The following is a 17867-nucleotide window of genomic DNA, read 5'->3' as shown; positions in this document are numbered from 1 at the left end:
TAAGTCAGCCTGATACTCAACTGATTCAGTGATTACAAGTTTTTTGAAAATGGTTTCATTCTTTTCACTACAATAATGACGTTCATTCTAAAATAATGAAGCAGAAAAAATGCATTGAAATCCTCTTCCTGCCATACTTCTACTGAGTTCAGTTCAGGATGTAGAGGAAGTGAGTTTTAGTGATTTCAAATAAGCAAGTGGACATTTGGATTCATTTTGAGGAAGAAAAGCTCCTGAGGATTTAGCAGGATGAATAAGGACATAATAAATGCAATTTTTTAAACTATAAAATCCCATTTTATTTTTGTGGAAGATCTGAAAACACTATTTGACGAAGCAAATTCTCACCTACAAACACTAATTTTCAACATAGTCACCACCATTAGCTGTTCAACAATAATGAACAAGAGCATGTGTGCTGTGCTTGTAAAAATCTGCAGCAATGACAGTTACCCACTGTTTCACAGCTGCTATGTTGTTGTCGTTGCTAAGAAAATGTTGACCATACAGTCCATATTCCACTGGTCCAAACACATGGAATTCGGAAGGAGCCAAAACCAGAGTATACAATGAGTGTGGTAGGAAAGCCCAGCTAAGACTGGCAGTGTGTCAGTGGTATTATTGTGTTGCAAGAAAAAGGTTGTCTTCTTCTCTGGCCTGACTCTGGAAGTTTGAGCCTTCATCTTAGTCAATGTTGCAAACGTAGAATAATTAAGGTTGGAAAAGACCTCTAAGATCATGTAGTTCGACTGTCCACCTACCACCAATATTGCCAACTAAATCATGTGCCTGTGCACTACCTCTCCTTCCTTAAATACCTCCAGTGATGGTAAGTTCACCAGTTCCCTGAGCAACCTGTTCCAATACCTGACCACTCTTTCAGAGAATAAATTCTTCCTAATATCCAACCTGAACCTCCCCTGCTGCAATTTAAGGCCATTCCTTCTATTCCTATCTCTAGTTACCTGGGAGAAGAGGCTGACCCCGATCTTGCCAAAGCCTCCTTTCAGGTAATAGTAGAGAGCAATAAGGTCTTCCCTGAGCCTTTTCTTTTCTAGACTAAACAATACTAGTATGCTCAAACATTCTCCATGACACTTGTGCTCCTGTCCCCTCACCATGTTCGTTGCCCTTCTCTGGCCGTGCTCCATGGCCTCAGTGTCTTTCTTGTAATGGATTCTATAAGTCAAATTTTAACCTTTTCTAATAATTCACAAATTTTGCTTTGATGCAGTTGAAATTCAAAGTAGAAGAAAAAAATGAGCAAAATATTTTCTTGTGTACATAGAGAATAAAGCAAAATAAAACACTTGCAGTGTCTGCAGATTATCTCGGTGACTACGGAGGTAAGGATGAGAACAAAATTTACAAACATTCATTTTTAACAATTTGAAATTGTGTGAATTAATAATTTTCATTGAAATTGCAGGACAAATGTATTGAAATAGTGCTTTAGATGTCCCTCTATTTTTTTTTAAGGGAAACCGTCAAAAATAATCAGTGAGAGGCTCAGCAATTCAGGCCTTACTTAGGGTATAAGAATTCATATTGTAGAGTGTATCAAGCCATTCTGGTATGCTTATTAGCTACATCTGATTTTCTGGGAACAGAAGGTACTCTAGGGACTCAGCTTGCTTAACATTCGTTTTTATCAACCGTTCTTTTAAACATCTAAAATTATGTGTCTCTATCTGCATTTTATATGTTATATAATAAGTTTTTAATGATATATACATTTTATATTTTTTATTCAGGCCTTAAAGTATCAGGATAAGATAAAAAGTAGAATAAAAATCTTAATCTCATGCCTTCATGAAATTGTTTTAAAAGCATTTCGCATATGGATGCAAATTTACAGTATCTTTCATTCTTTACATGGTTTATAATCTGATTGTCTCAATCTCCATTCTGCAGTGTTTAGAATTTGCAGAATATTTTTCCAATACCAATTTAATTATTTTATCATATATCATTTTTTTCTGGAAGTGTCTGCTTTCAGAAAAATCATTATAAGCATAAATCTGATCTATCTAAAATTTAATTAGATTTTTTTAAATTACATTCAAAAGATTGTACTTGTTAATGTCTGTAGCTGGCATTCAGTTTTCTCTCCACCTTGAGTCTAACACTGAGAAGCTTTTGAATTCCTGTTTTTACTGTGCTCTTCAAACTGATGATTTGGCTTGATTTTTTTGGTTATTTTAAATATTTTTTTAATGTGCTTCAGTCATCGTGTTTTATGTCACTTAGCTCATTCTCAAACATTTCAAAAGATGATATCCACTGTGTAAAAATATTACATTTTCATATTTCCAGACATTAGAGAAAATAAATATATACATGCTCTATAAATAATAAAACAAATAGAGTCATAGTAAGTGTATATATGAAAGTAGTAAAATTTTATGTTTCCCTTTATTTCTTATTAATCAGTATTTATCCTTATGCTTGTTAATTTAAGGTATGTATTTGGAATATATATATATATATATTTTTATTTTTTTTTTCTGAAGGGTTTTAAGAATGTTCTGAAGGAAAGCAGACTATGGCAAATGTAAAAATAACTTTTAGAAAGTTTTCTAACTTTTAGAAAGATCCAATTAAAGTTATGTGAAGGAAGTATAGCAGCATTTCACAATAAGTCAACAAATTTGTCTTTGGGGTATCTTCTAGAAAACAGAATACTTGTTCTTGAAGGGTGGAAACAGACTGAATGCTAGTGATTATATTAACTTTTCTCCACGATACAGTTTTAGCAGCTTTCTGATTGCTGTCCTGCAATCCCCTGGTGTATAGGACTCTGACTCTCTCAGAGTGAGAAATCTGTTTTATCAAGAAGCCTTGGTTCACAACATGAAATAAACAAATAAGAATTTTCAAGAGCAAGAAAGCGAGCAGCAGAATTGGTTGTTTATGCTTGGTAACAAAGAATGTCACAAATAATTGAAATGCTTTGAGGCAGAAAGAAATTTATGGAAGCAGAAAGTTCAGTTCTCTTTTGGAAAGCTCTCTGACATGCAGCAACTAGATATCATTTATAAACTCTCATAAATGTTGGACAGCATTCTTCAAAAAAAATTCCATAGAAAAAAAGTTATGATATTTAAAAGCTGCTAGTGTAGCAGCAGTGCTACAATCCTAATAAAAGTTAGGATTTTGCACAGTTTTCAGAAAATGTGAAGTTGAAATTATTTATGGAATAAATCTTATCTGAAAGAACTCTGATGACATATTTTTGATGCTTACTTTGAAGTAATTAATAAAAGCATGAAAATTAATATCACAATTGCATTATATTCCTGACATGATTTCTTAAAATAGTGGACAAAGTGAACATAGTATACTTGTTCCGAATAGTTTAGGATAGCTTTTTATGTAGGTAATAATGATGAAGTAAAATTTCCCATCCTAATTTCTTTGTTTGGACCCGGTAAAGGTGTGATATATTTATTTTGTGTGTGTTTGTTATTTAAAATATATTGTAATTCTTTCCTTTTTCCTCCCATTTTTCTCATAGGGTGGGTGCAAGTGTGCAGTTTTCCTGTGAAGATAACTATGTGCTGCAAGGTTCTAAGAGCATCACTTGTCAGAGGGTGACAGATACACTGGCTGCCTGGAGTGACCACAGGCCAATTTGCCGAGGTAGGAACTCTTCTTGGGAATTTTTCTAGAAGTTTGGAAGGGTAATTCATCATTTCTGTTTAGAAATGCAATGGAATGATGTTTGAAAGAAAACACAAGTTGTATGTGTATACACATATATATATGTATAGAGAGAGAGAGAGAGAGAGAGAGAGAATTGCACACATACACACATATATATAAAATTATATATATCCAAAATTAAATGTCCTTTTATCTTTTTTTGTCATATAAAACATTCTAAGTAGAACTAGTTCAGTTTAATCAGCTAGGTTTTTTCCAATTGAAGTCCTGAATATGAGAAGTTCACAATCATTTGGTTTTCCTTTCGGTCCCAGATACTAAAGAAGTTTATCTTATGTGTAAATTATTTTCTCTGTTTTTTTTTTTTTTTTTCCGACTTTCAAGTTCTCCACACCCTCATTATTTTGTTAGTGGGGAGGCTTTTTATTTGTTTTTCTAGTTGTGTGGTTCTTTTTTCCTATTTTAATCTACTGTCTGTAATAAAACAGGTGAAAATTATGTAAATGCTGTCAAAATAATCCAGAAAAGAGGTAATTAGGAATAATAACAATTATTTTTGTTTGTATGTAACTTTTGCTGTTTCTTAGTAGAAACATTAACTTGGACCACACATTTGGAGCGTACATGTTAAGGAAAGTCCTAACCCTAATAATTTGCTTGTTTTATGTTCTCAGCACCAGAAAATTTAGAGATAACTGGCACCACTAATAAAAAACAAACAAACAAAAAAAAAAAAACAAAAAAAAAAAACATACAAAATATGTTTTTGATATATATTGATATGTTTGATATATTTTATTTGCCGTCATGAAGTAGTACTTCTTTTACTACACAAAATCTTATGCTGAATCATAGTTATCAGGCCAGCAAATGGCAGAGAGACTGCAGAGGGAGTAGAGTTGCCCTGAACTTCTTGTTCAAGAATAAAAAAAATTATAATATCAGTCACATTAAACTTGCATAATTGTAGATAAGGAAGCAAACAAACAAACACACTAGCAACAACAGCAGTGAAGCTTCCACCAGATAGAACTTCTGATAGGGCTCATCATTTCTTCGTCAGCCTTTAGATGGGGGTTGCCTTATGATTCTGCTAGAGAAGATACAATAATCTCTGCAAATGTTTGATATGATTTCTCTCATAACAAGATCTACTTCATCTCTCTGTAAACCATTTTTTTCAAACTCTTTCTCATTTAAAAATGAGAATGGCACTGGGAAATGACATCCAGAAAGAGATCCTTCCTCAGTGCAGCTTTCCACTGTGAACCTAGAAAATTCTGATAAGGGTCAACAATATTTTTCTCTTTCTTTCTAGCACCTTTCTATTGTGCTGGTCCTTCTGTCATCACACCTTTGTTGTAATGCCTTTCTGATCTGTCCAGTTGCTACAAATAGTTAAATGCAATTAGCTTTTAGTTGTTTTTGCTTGTTGCACAAAACACAACAAACTGGTTAGTAATACTCAATGATGCTTTAATTGAATTGGTAGAGTTTCTTATGTAGATGAGGTTTTTTTGTTTTGTTTTTAGCCTATACTGAGAATTTTATGGAAAATTTCCTTATGATACGTAAGAATTGGAAGCAAAATCCTTAATAGAGTCCTGGTATCAGACTTTTTCATAGAAGACTGAGTCATAGTAGTCTTAGTCTAGACGTGGGCAATGTAGTTAATCTTTGAAATCTGCAGGACCAAGTCCTGGTACAAGATTGTAACGGGAGAATAGAAAATGGTAGAAAAAGTTTTTTTTTTCCTTTATTTTTGTTATTTTGTGTTTATGCCAGTTACACTTCCTATATTGTATTAGATCTGGCCCAAAATTTACCCAGTAGTGAGGTAAGAAAATGCTCTTTTTCGTAATGGAGGCAGGCACAGAGAAAGATGAAAAGTAGAATTTTCTGAAATGCTAGGATTCTGATAGATACATTTATCCAGTACTGAGGAAAAAGAATTACCGTTTTTCAAGGAATGTAGTCTGAATTACCTCAAATGTTAATACAGGTAAGTTCTGGAATTCAGGTATTTGAAGATATACAGCACCTAACAAAGCATTAGAAATTTCATGTTCTAGCCTGTTACCAAAGTTCTATAGTGCCAAAAACAAGGTAGTTGAATTTTGAAGTGCTCTGGGTTATGTATGTGGTTTTGTTTTTTTTTTTTTTTTTTTAAAAAAATTTTTTATTTTTTTTTTTTTAAATTTTTTTTTTTTTAATATTTTAGAAAATGTATCCTTAATTCTGTTTGGAAAGTAACTTAATTTATAAAGAAGTTTATTTTCAGAATTATTTAGATGAATATGACTCTGAGGAAATATGGCGGTTTATACCATGCTTTATATAAAGGCCACTGCCCAAAACTGTTTTTTATTTCTTCCTAATTTTGTTTGCTCTACTGTAAAGAGCTAAGACACCACAGATTTTAAAGTTGGGCTAAGGATATGCTGTTATATAGATCTGTACACTATCTAGACTTCTGCAACTGCAGAGAACTCAGAAAGGAGAGTAATGGCACTTTCATGTAAATACACTCTTGTAAACAAAAGACTCCCTCCAACCACTGAGAGAAGTTCAATACTCACTGTTCGGTTCACTTTAAACAGAATATTTATATGCTAATTGAAGTTAATTTACCTAAACTGAGAATACAGAACTGTAAATTCCTCTAACTTTTTTTTTTTTTGTTTTTTTTTTTTTTTTTTTTTTTTTTGACAGGGCTGAACATCTTTATATGTGGTGTTTCAATTTGGTAATTCTTTTGCAGCAAGTTTTAATTAATGATAAGACAATTTTATGAAGTTTAGTTTAAATAAAGCAGCTTGTAAAAAAAAAAATAAATCTTATTTGCTGTTTGTCATTTTAGCTAGAACATGTGGTTCTAATTTACGCGGACCTAGTGGAATTATTACATCACCAAATTATCCAGTTCAATATGAAGACAATGCACAGTGTGTGTGGGTCATTACGACAATAGATCCAGAAAAGGTACGCTTTTTCTCTGTCTTAATTTAAACTCTAGAATTATGAATCTGTGTTAAAAATATTTCAAACATATTTGAAAACAAATCTGTGAACACGACTGACTGTAGGCATTCATCTACTTGCAAATAATCAGACTAGAAACATTTATATATATATATATATATATTAGAGCACAGAAAAAAAAAATGGATTCATTAATATCTGTGAAAATGTCCACTTGGAATAATAAGTCACAGTTACAGTTTCCAAACTGTATATTTTTAAGTGAAATTCATAAGATCATATTCAAAATCATGCATTTCTAAATTAATCAATTGAAGATTTTTCAAACTGTTTCTTGATACTTACATGTCATTCAATCTAATCATAAAGAGTAGGCATATATCTTATTACATTGTCTAGTGTTGTTAACCATATTACTAACATGCCTAATTTCTTTTTTCAAGCTACTGTTTCTCAAGAATAAGTTCTCAATATAGGTTATAAATAATTATGCATAAAATAGTAGCAATATTTTAATTTAATGTTATTATTACACTAGAATGTACCAAGATACGTATTATGAAAAACGGGCAAAAATATAAAACTCTCACATGAGCCATTTTACTGCAGATAGATTCTCTCTAAAGAAGAAATTAGCAATAGAAACAAACTGAACTATTGTATTTTATTTAGTGTGGAAATTAGAAGTGGCTGTGAATGAACTTTGTCTACAATTTAATGACTTTAATGTTGAAGTGTTAAGCTACTTGGCATTTTTGAGTATTGATAACCATCTTGAATATAAAAATATCTGACATCATACATATTTTCAATAAGATGTAGTCTATTTTGCGAAATGCAGTATATTTTGAGAGAAAATATTGTTGTACGTTAAAACAAATGCATGAAATTAGTGCCAAGAAAATTGAGTCTTAGTACCTTAAAGATTTATTTATTCAGATCTTTTTCATTAATGTTTTATTTTAATTTTTTCCTTGACTTTTTCAGGAGTTCCAATTAGCATTTTTCATATTAATGATAAAATGAAGATGTAATCTCCTTGCTGAATGCAAGAGATTTTAACTGTAATAATACAAAAAATTGGTACAGGGTAGCAGTATTTATTGAGCTGTACATTACATAAACTGTGGAGGCTCAGACTTGTGTATTAGGTGTATAGTAGGCTAAATTTTTGTTATTTTGCACATGTTCTATTCATTCTGTAAAATATATCTGTTTCTCAACAGATTTATGGCTTTCATAGAATAGAGCTCAGTAAGATTGGTGTGGATAAATTTGTTGCTCTATTTGATAGACTTGAAAAGGCACTCTACAGTAGTATTCTGTGGGCAGGTTGGTAGTTCATCAATATGGTGTAGGAAGAGCACATGAATGATAATTCTTATGTTACATTTGAAATGAAGAGGAATTAATAAAAGGTTTGATGCTTTCACTGAGAAAGAAGTCCACAACAGTGGAAAACAACAGTGGGAAACAATATGTAAAGCTTCAAGACTTTTAATATCAAACTGTTTATCAGATATGATGGGTAATAGGGAATGAAGTGTATGTTAGTAGTCTTGGGTTTGTGCAGCAGCGAAACAGGAAAAGATTTTTCTTCACTTTATGCAGCTCTTGCATTTATTGGCTTTGGAACCATGATGGCTATGAACGTGAAATCTTTAAATCAGACGTGTTGAAGGCATACAATCTTCTTTATTTTTTTTTCACATGGCCTCTGCATCACCTTTATCAATACGTATCAAATCCGGTACTGAGATTTTGATCCCCAAATAACTAAATCTGAAGTTAGCATATGTCTCTTAGGATAAAAGATAGGAAGGAAAGTGCTTTTATTTCACAGTTAATTTCACTCAAATGAAATTTATTTTTCTTCTGAAAGAATTTGGGTAGATTTTAATCCCTGACTTCTGTGGAAGTTATGAATGACAGACCTCTTGAAAACTGAACTATGTATTGAAGACTTGAACTTAAACTGAGGAGCCTACTATTTTGCCCTTTAGACGTGAAAATACTTATGAAAATGCTTAGTATCCATACTTCACTTTTCACTGTTTGCCAAGAAGTAGATAGATTGTGACATTTTATTGTGTGTTTAAAATTACTTTTGGCTTACTCTAGGGAATGAATTCATCTTTTCCTCTAGTTAATTTATATATAGCATTTTACATGATAAGACAATATTTCCTTTTAGCATTAAATTTAGTGCAGTGCAAGAATGTAACTTATTTGAGCCGTACTTCCACAAAAGAGTAAAACATAATATGCTGACATACTTTAATAAAAATTTTAAAATTAGCTCATTGCATTTTACAAATGTCACATTTTATTGCTGGTTATTGTTAAATGAAAATTAAAACTGATTTTTACTTCCTGTGAGGACAGTGGTATGATTACAGGTTTTTAACCAACCACTTCAAAATCATTATTACTTAGATATTTTTCTAACAGAATTTTAAGTTGTTTCATTCTTTTGCTGTTCAAAAGCACTTCTGTTAATGCTATGCTTATTTTGAAGAATTGATTTTTTCCTTCCTTACATTTTGTTTCCTCTGGGTCCCAATGTAGCAACTGCTGCTTAGCATCCTACTAAGCCATATATTTGCAAATATGACTTTATGGTATTCTTCTAACTCTTTGTAAAGTATGTGTTGTAAGTTATATGGATTGTTAGTAACTCTACATTTTTTAAATTATTCCATGATTATGCAATTTCTCAACTTTTTAGAAACAGTTACTTTGGAATTTTCTTCTGAGGTCTTACTGGTCTGTTGCCATAATATTTCTCTTGCTGTTAGTATTATGTTTTCAGTATGTTGTAAGGATAATTCTGTTCCTTATTATTTCAATTTGTTCTCCAAGGCTGTGCATTTTGTTTATTGTTTTGCTTCTGTAACACTTACTGTCTTGGATCTCCTGCTGCTTTCTGTGTTCTGTGATAATATTTCTAGATGTAATGGGTCTGATTTTCAGCTGTAGTGTCTATAAGATGTTAAAGTTCTGTGGTCCTTTTCAGCAAGGATTCATAGTTTAGTACAGTATTTTTCTGACTGGGGGGATATGTAATGAAAGCACAAATTTCTTTTTTTTTTTTTTTTTTTTTTTTTTCCTTTTTTGCTTCTCAAGTTTCTCTCAGTACCATCTCTTCTGTATAGTGTTTCTGCCTTATATTTATACGGCAGGCTTACACCACGGACATAGGAAAGGATTATTTTGAAGAGGACTGACAGATAGAATTCTGTTGGCTTGATATAATCTAACTGCTATTCCTTTTAAATTATTAATTAGATTTTTGTAGAAAATGCATTGATGAAAGTATGGCATTTGTCTTAGTTATATCACTACTCATCCTGTGCTGCTAAAACATTTGAGCTTATAGCAGTTTGATTTTTATTTTTTTTCTACATTAGTAGGATTTTATGGAGGATTATAATACATTGTATTAATTTAGGATAAATATAAATTAAATCAAATTGCTACAGTGTATGCATATGTATGTCCTGCACAGCCTTTTCTAGTCAAAAATATTACTTTTACATTTAGTTTTCTATTTAGGAAATTATTTTAGATGCCTCTTAAGTGTGCTACTTTCCCTTTCTTTCAGTCAAAGACAGCTGAGATTCCAAGAATTACTAGGAATCTAAGGCTCACAATCTCAAATACTTTACAACTCTTGCAATACAGATCAGTGGCCTTTCTTGCAATTAAACATGAAGGCCATCTTCATTAGGATGGAACATGGTAATACTGATTTTTTTTTTCTCCAAAATACAAAATATGTCACGATTTCAGAATTTCCTCATAGTTTTATAAATAGTACTACTTAAACATTCTTTACTGCAGTCTCATCAAATAATGCTGTCCCTCACATTTATAATAGATTCTGTAGAAATTATTTGTGTAGACCTGGCACAGCTCACATTTACTGCATAAGGAGACAAGTGCTACAGACTAATTTATGCACGTATAGTCTTGTGTTACTTCACAATAGCATGTTCATTTATTATGCAAATGTTGATGATGCAAATTGTCAAAATCTCTTGTGCATGATGCTCACTGATCTTTTCCTGAGTATAGTTTATTCTGAGAAAATGCCAGCTGACCATTCACAGGTAAATAATAGGATTTTCCTAAGAAAATCAAAGGCTGTATAGTCAAGTATACGTGTAGAAAAAATAATCAGATTTTTTAAAGTGTATTAGTATTTTCTAAAAATTATTATGATACTTTTCAGTCTTTTTTTAGTGATGCTAGATGTGGTATTTGGCATCGCTGCAAATAGAAGCTTCCTGGTATTCATATAGTAAATTACTACCAGGATTTCATTTAATTAACCCACCATGACGTATTACTAAGTAGGAGTTTCATATTACAAGAGACACTGGGGAGAACAGTAAATGGAGGACCAAATCATCAAACGTATGTTAAGATGCACAGATGCTAAGTTTGTTATAACCACTCACAAGGAGCAAAGTTCTCTGGGTCTTCTGTGCTGCAGGAACTGACACAGCTACCTGGATAGAGCTTCTGAGGGAATGTGTGGCAACCAAAGTCTTGGGCTGCAGGCTAAGACCAAGTTTTCTGTCAGTGTTTGGTAGCAGCAGTGAGCACACCTGTGGGAAATACACTTGGGTAAAAGAACTGCTTAACCTGGGAACAGAGATTCAGGAACAGATGGGCAGGCTGAGGAGCATCAGGGAGTTTGAGAAGGGGGAACCAGGCTGAAGAAGAGAGCCTAAGAGACAGAAAGGAATGGAAGCAGGTTTTATCTTAGATTTGCAGGCAAATGCCTTCTCTTCCTGCCTCACCTCACCTTCCCAGGTGCCCTTATTCACAGATTTGAGGCTTTAGAACTTAATGGACAGGCAAATGATGATGTGGATGATGGTCCACCTAGGTTGTAGGGATCAGCTATGGCTAGTCAGCTTACTGCCTGTATCACAACTGCCTTCACCAAGAAAGATGGAAGGATTATAGTCATAGATGACTCCCCTCTGAGGGGAACAGAGAATCCAGTGTACCAAGCAGATCCACCCCATAGGGATATCTGCTGCCTTTCCAAGGCTCAGGTAAGAGATATTACTAGAAAACTCATTAGCCTTATATTGACCTCTGCTTATTAAGCATTATTATTTTTTCATGTCAGCAGTCTTGAAGTAGAAAGAAAAGTACAAGGACAGTCAAAGAGGACTTCAGGGCTTTTAGATGATTGGTTAAGGAATCAGGGACATAGAATCATTAAAGTTGGAAAAGACCTGTAAGATCATTCTGTCCAGGATCAGACAGACCCAGCTGATCAATATGTGGCTCCAAGACTGGTATAGTTAACAGAATTTTGGATTTTTCAGTCGTGAGGCCTGCTGTGATTAGTTGCATCTCAGATGTAAAGGGTTTTTGTGCAGCAATTAGCAGAGCTGATTGATATAGCTTTAAACTAGAACTGAAGGGGGAAAGACGTAAAGCCATGCTCACCAGTGATAAGCTATATGACGGCACACTAGACAGACAGGTTGTCTTTGTATCCAGACTTAATCGTTTGAAACAAGAAGTGAACTAGAATTAAATAGTTTGAATGAATATGACCAGATACCTTTTCAGTTAATTGTGTCTTCACACATATTGAGAGGAAGTATTGCCTTTCTGATTAAAAAAATAAAATAAATTGGTCAGCCTCCAGGAAAATGATTTAAGAACACAATTAAGAAAGTAAAATTTTACATTACCATTAGGGAATCTGCTTGACCTGATAATAAGTACAATTCTCTACTCTCTACATGTTCATGTTTTGCATTTGGGCCGGAAGAACCCCAGGCACCCGTAAAGGCTGGGAGGAGTGGTCCTTGAGAGCAGCTCGGCAGAGAAGGACCTGGGGGTCCTGATGGACGAGAGACTGAACATGAGCCAGCAGTGCGCTCTGGCAGCTCGAAAGGCAAATGGGATCCTGGGCTCCATCAGGAGAGGGGTGGTCAGCAGGGAGAGGGAGGTGATTGTCCCTCTCTACTCGGCTCTTGTGAGGCCCCATCTGGAGTACTGTGTCCAGGTGTGGAGCCCTCAGTACAAGAAAGACATTGAGATTTTGGAAAGGGTCCAGAGGAGGGCGACTAAGATGATCAGGGGGCTGGAGCACCTCCCCTATGAGGACAGGCTGAGGGAGTTGGGCTTGTTCAGCCTGGAGAAGAGAAGGCTGCGGGGTGACCTCATTGCAGCCTATCAATATCTGAAGGGAACGTACACCCAGGAGGGGAGTAAACTCTTCAAAAGGGCTGACAACAGCAGGACTAGGGGAAATGGATCCAAGTTGAAGGAGGGAAGATTTAGGTTGGATGTTAGGGGGAAGTTCTTTACAAGGAGAGTGGTTAGGCCCTGGAACGGGCTGCCCAGGGAGGTTGTGGATGCCCCGTCCTTGGACGTGTTTAAGGCCAGGTTGGACGGGGTCCTGGGCAACCTGATCTGAATGTGTGTGTTTGGTGGCCCTGCTAAGCAGGGGGGTTGGAACTACATGATCCTTGAGGTCCCTTCCAACCCAGGTGATTCTGTGATTCATATTTACAGAGTTTAATCAGTGTTGAAATCATGAAACTATAGTTTTGTTCTCCAGAGGATAAGAATGTGGAACAGTCTCTTGCTGATAACCAGTTGTAAATTTTTTAAGGGGTTAATGTAGTTACACTTTATAAACGTTTCCAGTCTCAAAGCTCTTCTCTGTATGCCTTCCATCCCATTCTCGAGCTATAGTGTTGGAAATATCCAAATAATTTTGTCAGGATGATACCTCTGATAAAAGTAGATTTTATTCACAATTGCGATGGCGGGCATCCTGCAAGTAGGAACACACCTATGGATGAAATAGTACATCTTTTGTACCTTGTCTTCATGATGCCTACCCCCCTCCCTTGTTTTCCCATTGGCTGCGTACCCTAGATTCATAATCTTATCAAAGATTTGCATTTGTTAATTACGTTCTGACACTTCTTGATCCGTGTGCTGTCTTGTGCCAGTCAGTTACCATTCTGCCATTTCCAAGATTTCTTAGTACTTTTCTTATCGTGTTGATATGGTGATTCCCTTCAAGGCTTCTTCCATTCTGTCCAAAGGCTGCTTCCTTTGTTAAACAAAGAACACTGAAGGGGGAGGATGCCAGGCCTTCCTGATGCCTCTTCAGATGCTTCCTTGGGCATGTCATGATTTGTTCTCTGATTTGATCAATCTTGTGCATAATATTCTTGCCATGTGTATGACAAAATATTACATATATATTCACACTGACTAGACATAAATTGTTGCTAGGTATACATGTATATTGCTAATTAAGTTCTTCTCCTTAAATTCTCTATTAATTGGGTTTTGTCTGTCCAGCATCAAATATTAGTATGGCTCAGAGGCATTTCAGAAGGCTGAGCAGACAGCAGCTGCAGTCTTTGTGCCTATAACCTAGTCCATCTAATCTCTATGACTGTAAATTACTTCACCTTTATACTGAGCATGCATTCTGGGGAAGGTTCATCTAAAGGATAAGTGATGAAAACTATCAGAGACCCTCCCCAGTGAAGTAGAAAGACCCCTGGAAAGAACTATGGCAGTGGAGACCATGAAATAAAAATTCTTATCTTGTTCTAATGTAGAAGTAACATTTGATTCGCGCAATAGTAACTCCTGTATTAAAGAAAGAAGGTTTAATAACTGTGTAGTAATTCACGTGTTGCTTGTGCCCAAAGAGAGCAACAAGACAAGTTCTCTCTTCGAGAAGGGGGGATGATGAAGATACTTCTATTCCTGGCATTTCACTTCTTCAATCTGTGACACTGAAAAAAAAGGAGAGCAGCCTAAAACAATGCAATTAATTTATGATTTAAATATAAAAATCATGCCTTTGAATTTGGTATGCCTTTCATCCCCTTCCTTTCCAGATGGCAGGTAAGTAGAATGAGGTTTCCCAGCATGATTTTCTTCTTCTTCCCTGTAGGTGGTAATCTTCATCACTGTGACAAAAGAAAATATTTTGAGCTGATTTTAGGGTTTAGTCATTTAAATAAGTCAGCACTGGAACATAAGTTGTTTACTAATCCTTCTGAAATATCCATAAGCAAAGATCTCACCTGTGCACCATCATAAAGCTTTCAGAATTGAAGTGATATGTAAACAGAAGCTTCACAGCAAGAACAATGTGTAGGTGGCTATGGTTGCTGTGAAAGGTGAAAATGGAGACCAATTCATTATAGCAGAAACTCTTATTTCTGCCTAAGGAGAAAAACAGGAGCATTTCATACATTCCTAATCAGTTCTCATTTCAAATTTCCTATTAAAACGGGGAGAAGAAAATAGCAGAAAATGTATGAAATATAAGCCATAGAAATACAAAATGTAAATTTTCTCAGAACTTCATCAAAATCATTACTGTTCTCTTGTGGCATTCTGTTCTGGAAGGCACAGAACCTCTTGTCATAGACTTCACAGACTCACTGAGTAGAGAATTTCGTTTATGCCGGTCTTTAGCTTCTCTGCAGAAGTAGATCTTCTAAGCAAGAGTTGTCGTCTTTGTTTATTAGTATAAATACCTGGCAACAAAATGCAACTCCAGAAGACAAAAAGTGTAATTTATTTCTTCAGTCAAAGTTCATAAGTTTCTAGCATATGAGTTAAATGTTTAATTTTAATTAGATCTGAGAAAACACCATAGAGTCTACTACCCCTCCTGAGTTCACATGGAGATCTTGGAAAAACTTGAGTCTGCAGGGCTCCAACATAATCTCCGAGGTGGGAAGATAAGAGAAAGTGGGATAGGGCATAATCCAAGTATTGCCTCCAGTTGTCCTCAGAGAATAAATTAGGCTGTGTTTACATTAGCATTAGCAGTGCAGTGCAACAAAAGCAGCTTTGTAGTGCAAAACAGTGCTGGGGGCTCGGGGTTCATATTGAATGAATTTTCAGGATTTTTTTCTGTGGACTAGTTCTAATTTGAATCTGGCTGGAAAACACCTCCCAGCTTAGTTATATTCAAAAAGAACACAGTTTACCTGCTCTGAGATTTCACTGTGATGCTAACGAGAGCACAGGAGGTGGAAATGCCCGGAGATTGTTTTGGAGTTGCACCCTTGATCTGAATGCATTTTTAATCTTCTTACACGGCTACTGCAGTGCATAAAGAAGGCTGACATTTACGCAAGCCTTGTACATACAGGATGGAATCAGCTCCATGGCTAAGCAATGAATGCTCAGAAGACCAGTTTAAGATTGTATTGCTTTTTTTCTCCATAAAATTCAAACACAAATCTCAAGTTGTGCAAAGTGTGCAAGTTTTCATTCAGTCTTTCACAGAATTGATATGATTCTTAACACCTGTCTGTGTTATTAGAATACCAAGTTGACAGTTTCTTAAGTCATCATTCTTTTTAATTGTATCTTAAATATTTTGAAACATTTTGATGTCTGCATTGTTGTTTGTTTGTTTGTTTTTTTGTAGCCAGATTTTTTTTTTCTCTCCTGATTTTCAACTTTCTTACTCATAAATACTTTTTCCTCATAGTATCTCTCAAAAAAAGGTATTTCATGCATGCTACTACACATTTAGAGTTATACACATAGAATTACACGTACTTACAAATATATGTATAACCATTTACCTCTTTAGAATCAGTAACTTATCTAAAAGGAAAATAAATATTGATCATTTTTCATCAAACAGCATATTCTATGTTTATTCTAGATTCATTATTTTCTTTAACAGCCATTAAATTAAGTTTTTTAAAAATCAAGTAAATAAGATCATAACTTCTGCTTGAAGTGAGCAGTGGGACTATGTTTCCAAAATGATAATTTGGCTTCTCAAAAGTCACAGCTACCTCACTCTACAGAACATATTTACTTCCACTTCTTCATTCCACAGAAGTACAAATAAAGATATGAGACTAATTTTTACACTTGAGATCCACTGAATAGAATAAAAATGCGTTCTCCTGGTTGTGACTGTTAAAAAATGAACTGTCCGTATGTGTCTTATTTCAAGACTGATGAAGTATGATTACATGTGTGCAGGCAGCCTACAGGCTGTTTCCCGCTGTAGTAATCTCAGAGGTCTTTTGAGATTCTCAAACTTCTGTTTCGTCTCCACTTGTGGATGTAGAAAGGCATAGATTTCCAATAGACCCTGTTCTGTCTGCCAGACCATGAATATATGTCCATAAGCCATCTCAGCACTAGATGTTTAATTCTGGGGAAGCTTACTGAACTATCTGATTTAAGCTTCAGTTATAACCAGGGGAGGCTGCACAGCAATTCAGCTCAGCCTGAAGCAAACACCTTACTGCTAGTCAAATCTAGCAGTATTTACTGTAGCGAGAGGTTAGGTATGTAAAGCACTTTTGAACAGAAATGGGTAAACATCTAAATTTATTTAATATTCAGATATTACCAGTGTATCTGATTTCTGCTCTGGAGTGCTTTGAGTTTGAACAGTATACAGATGATTCAGAAATGCATTTTAGTGATTTTTGTATGTTTTCTTGCTTCTTTATGTCACTTTAAAAGTCCTTTTTAGTATGCTAAGTGTCTCTTGATTGCAGTTTCAAAGGTACTTATTGAAGAATTATAAAGTTCTGTGACCACAAAAGCTTTTTTTCTTTGTAATTATAACAGTGTTTCTAACAGACAGTTTTCAGCAAAATAATTTTCAATTCATGTTCTTTTATAAGGTCAATCAAAATCAAATGTGTGAATTGGATTTACAGTAATATGGAAAAACTATGAGGGAGCTGATATCTTTATTAAAGCACTAGATTTTTAGTAATTTAACTTAACCATTTGAATTAAGTTAAAATTTACAATCTAACTGGAGTTGTGAGTGGGGTTGGACTAGATGATTTCTGCAGATCCCTTAGAACCTAAATGAATATCTGAATAGTCAAATGACTTTAACGTGTAGAATATTTAACATGTTAATATATGTATTTCACAGATGTATGAATTATCAACTTTATTTTTTGTGGCATTTTAATTAAAGCAGACTTTAGATCATTTTAAAGAATGTACAGCTTTTCAATTAAGCCCTATGCAATGTTAACTTTGATTCCTAAAGGTATTTGACTATATAAACACTATTTCATGAATTAAGTGCCACAAAAGTATTTTATGGATGCTTAAATACTAAGCTATAAAAATATGATATTATAGAGGATTTCTGATGCTTACCTGGTAAATATCTCACAAAGGACTGGTTTTCTTCT

At 34.4% G+C, this 17867-nt stretch overlaps 1 protein-coding gene across 1 annotated transcript in view; it reads left to right on the top strand.

The window, feature by feature from the left end:
• The window catches only part of CSMD1 (CUB and Sushi multiple domains 1), a 988742-nt gene that overhangs the window by 698605 nt on the left and 272270 nt on the right, over positions 1-17867 (top strand). The window contains exons 9-10 of the mRNA XM_042815127.1: positions 3518-3642; positions 6527-6648. Of these exons, the coding sequence (XP_042671061.1) occupies positions 3518-3642; positions 6527-6648 (247 nt within the window). The remainder of the gene's footprint in view (positions 1-3517; positions 3643-6526; positions 6649-17867) is intronic.

This window comes from Centrocercus urophasianus, unplaced genomic scaffold (genome assembly GCF_019232065.1).
Source record: "Centrocercus urophasianus isolate 14NV4802_14NV808 unplaced genomic scaffold, USGS_Curo_1.0 seq_10, whole genome shotgun sequence".
Lineage (NCBI taxonomy): Eukaryota > Metazoa > Chordata > Aves > Galliformes > Phasianidae > Centrocercus > Centrocercus urophasianus.
The sequence above is the reverse complement of the archived record's forward strand: the minus strand, read 5'-3'. Positions and strand labels throughout refer to the sequence as shown.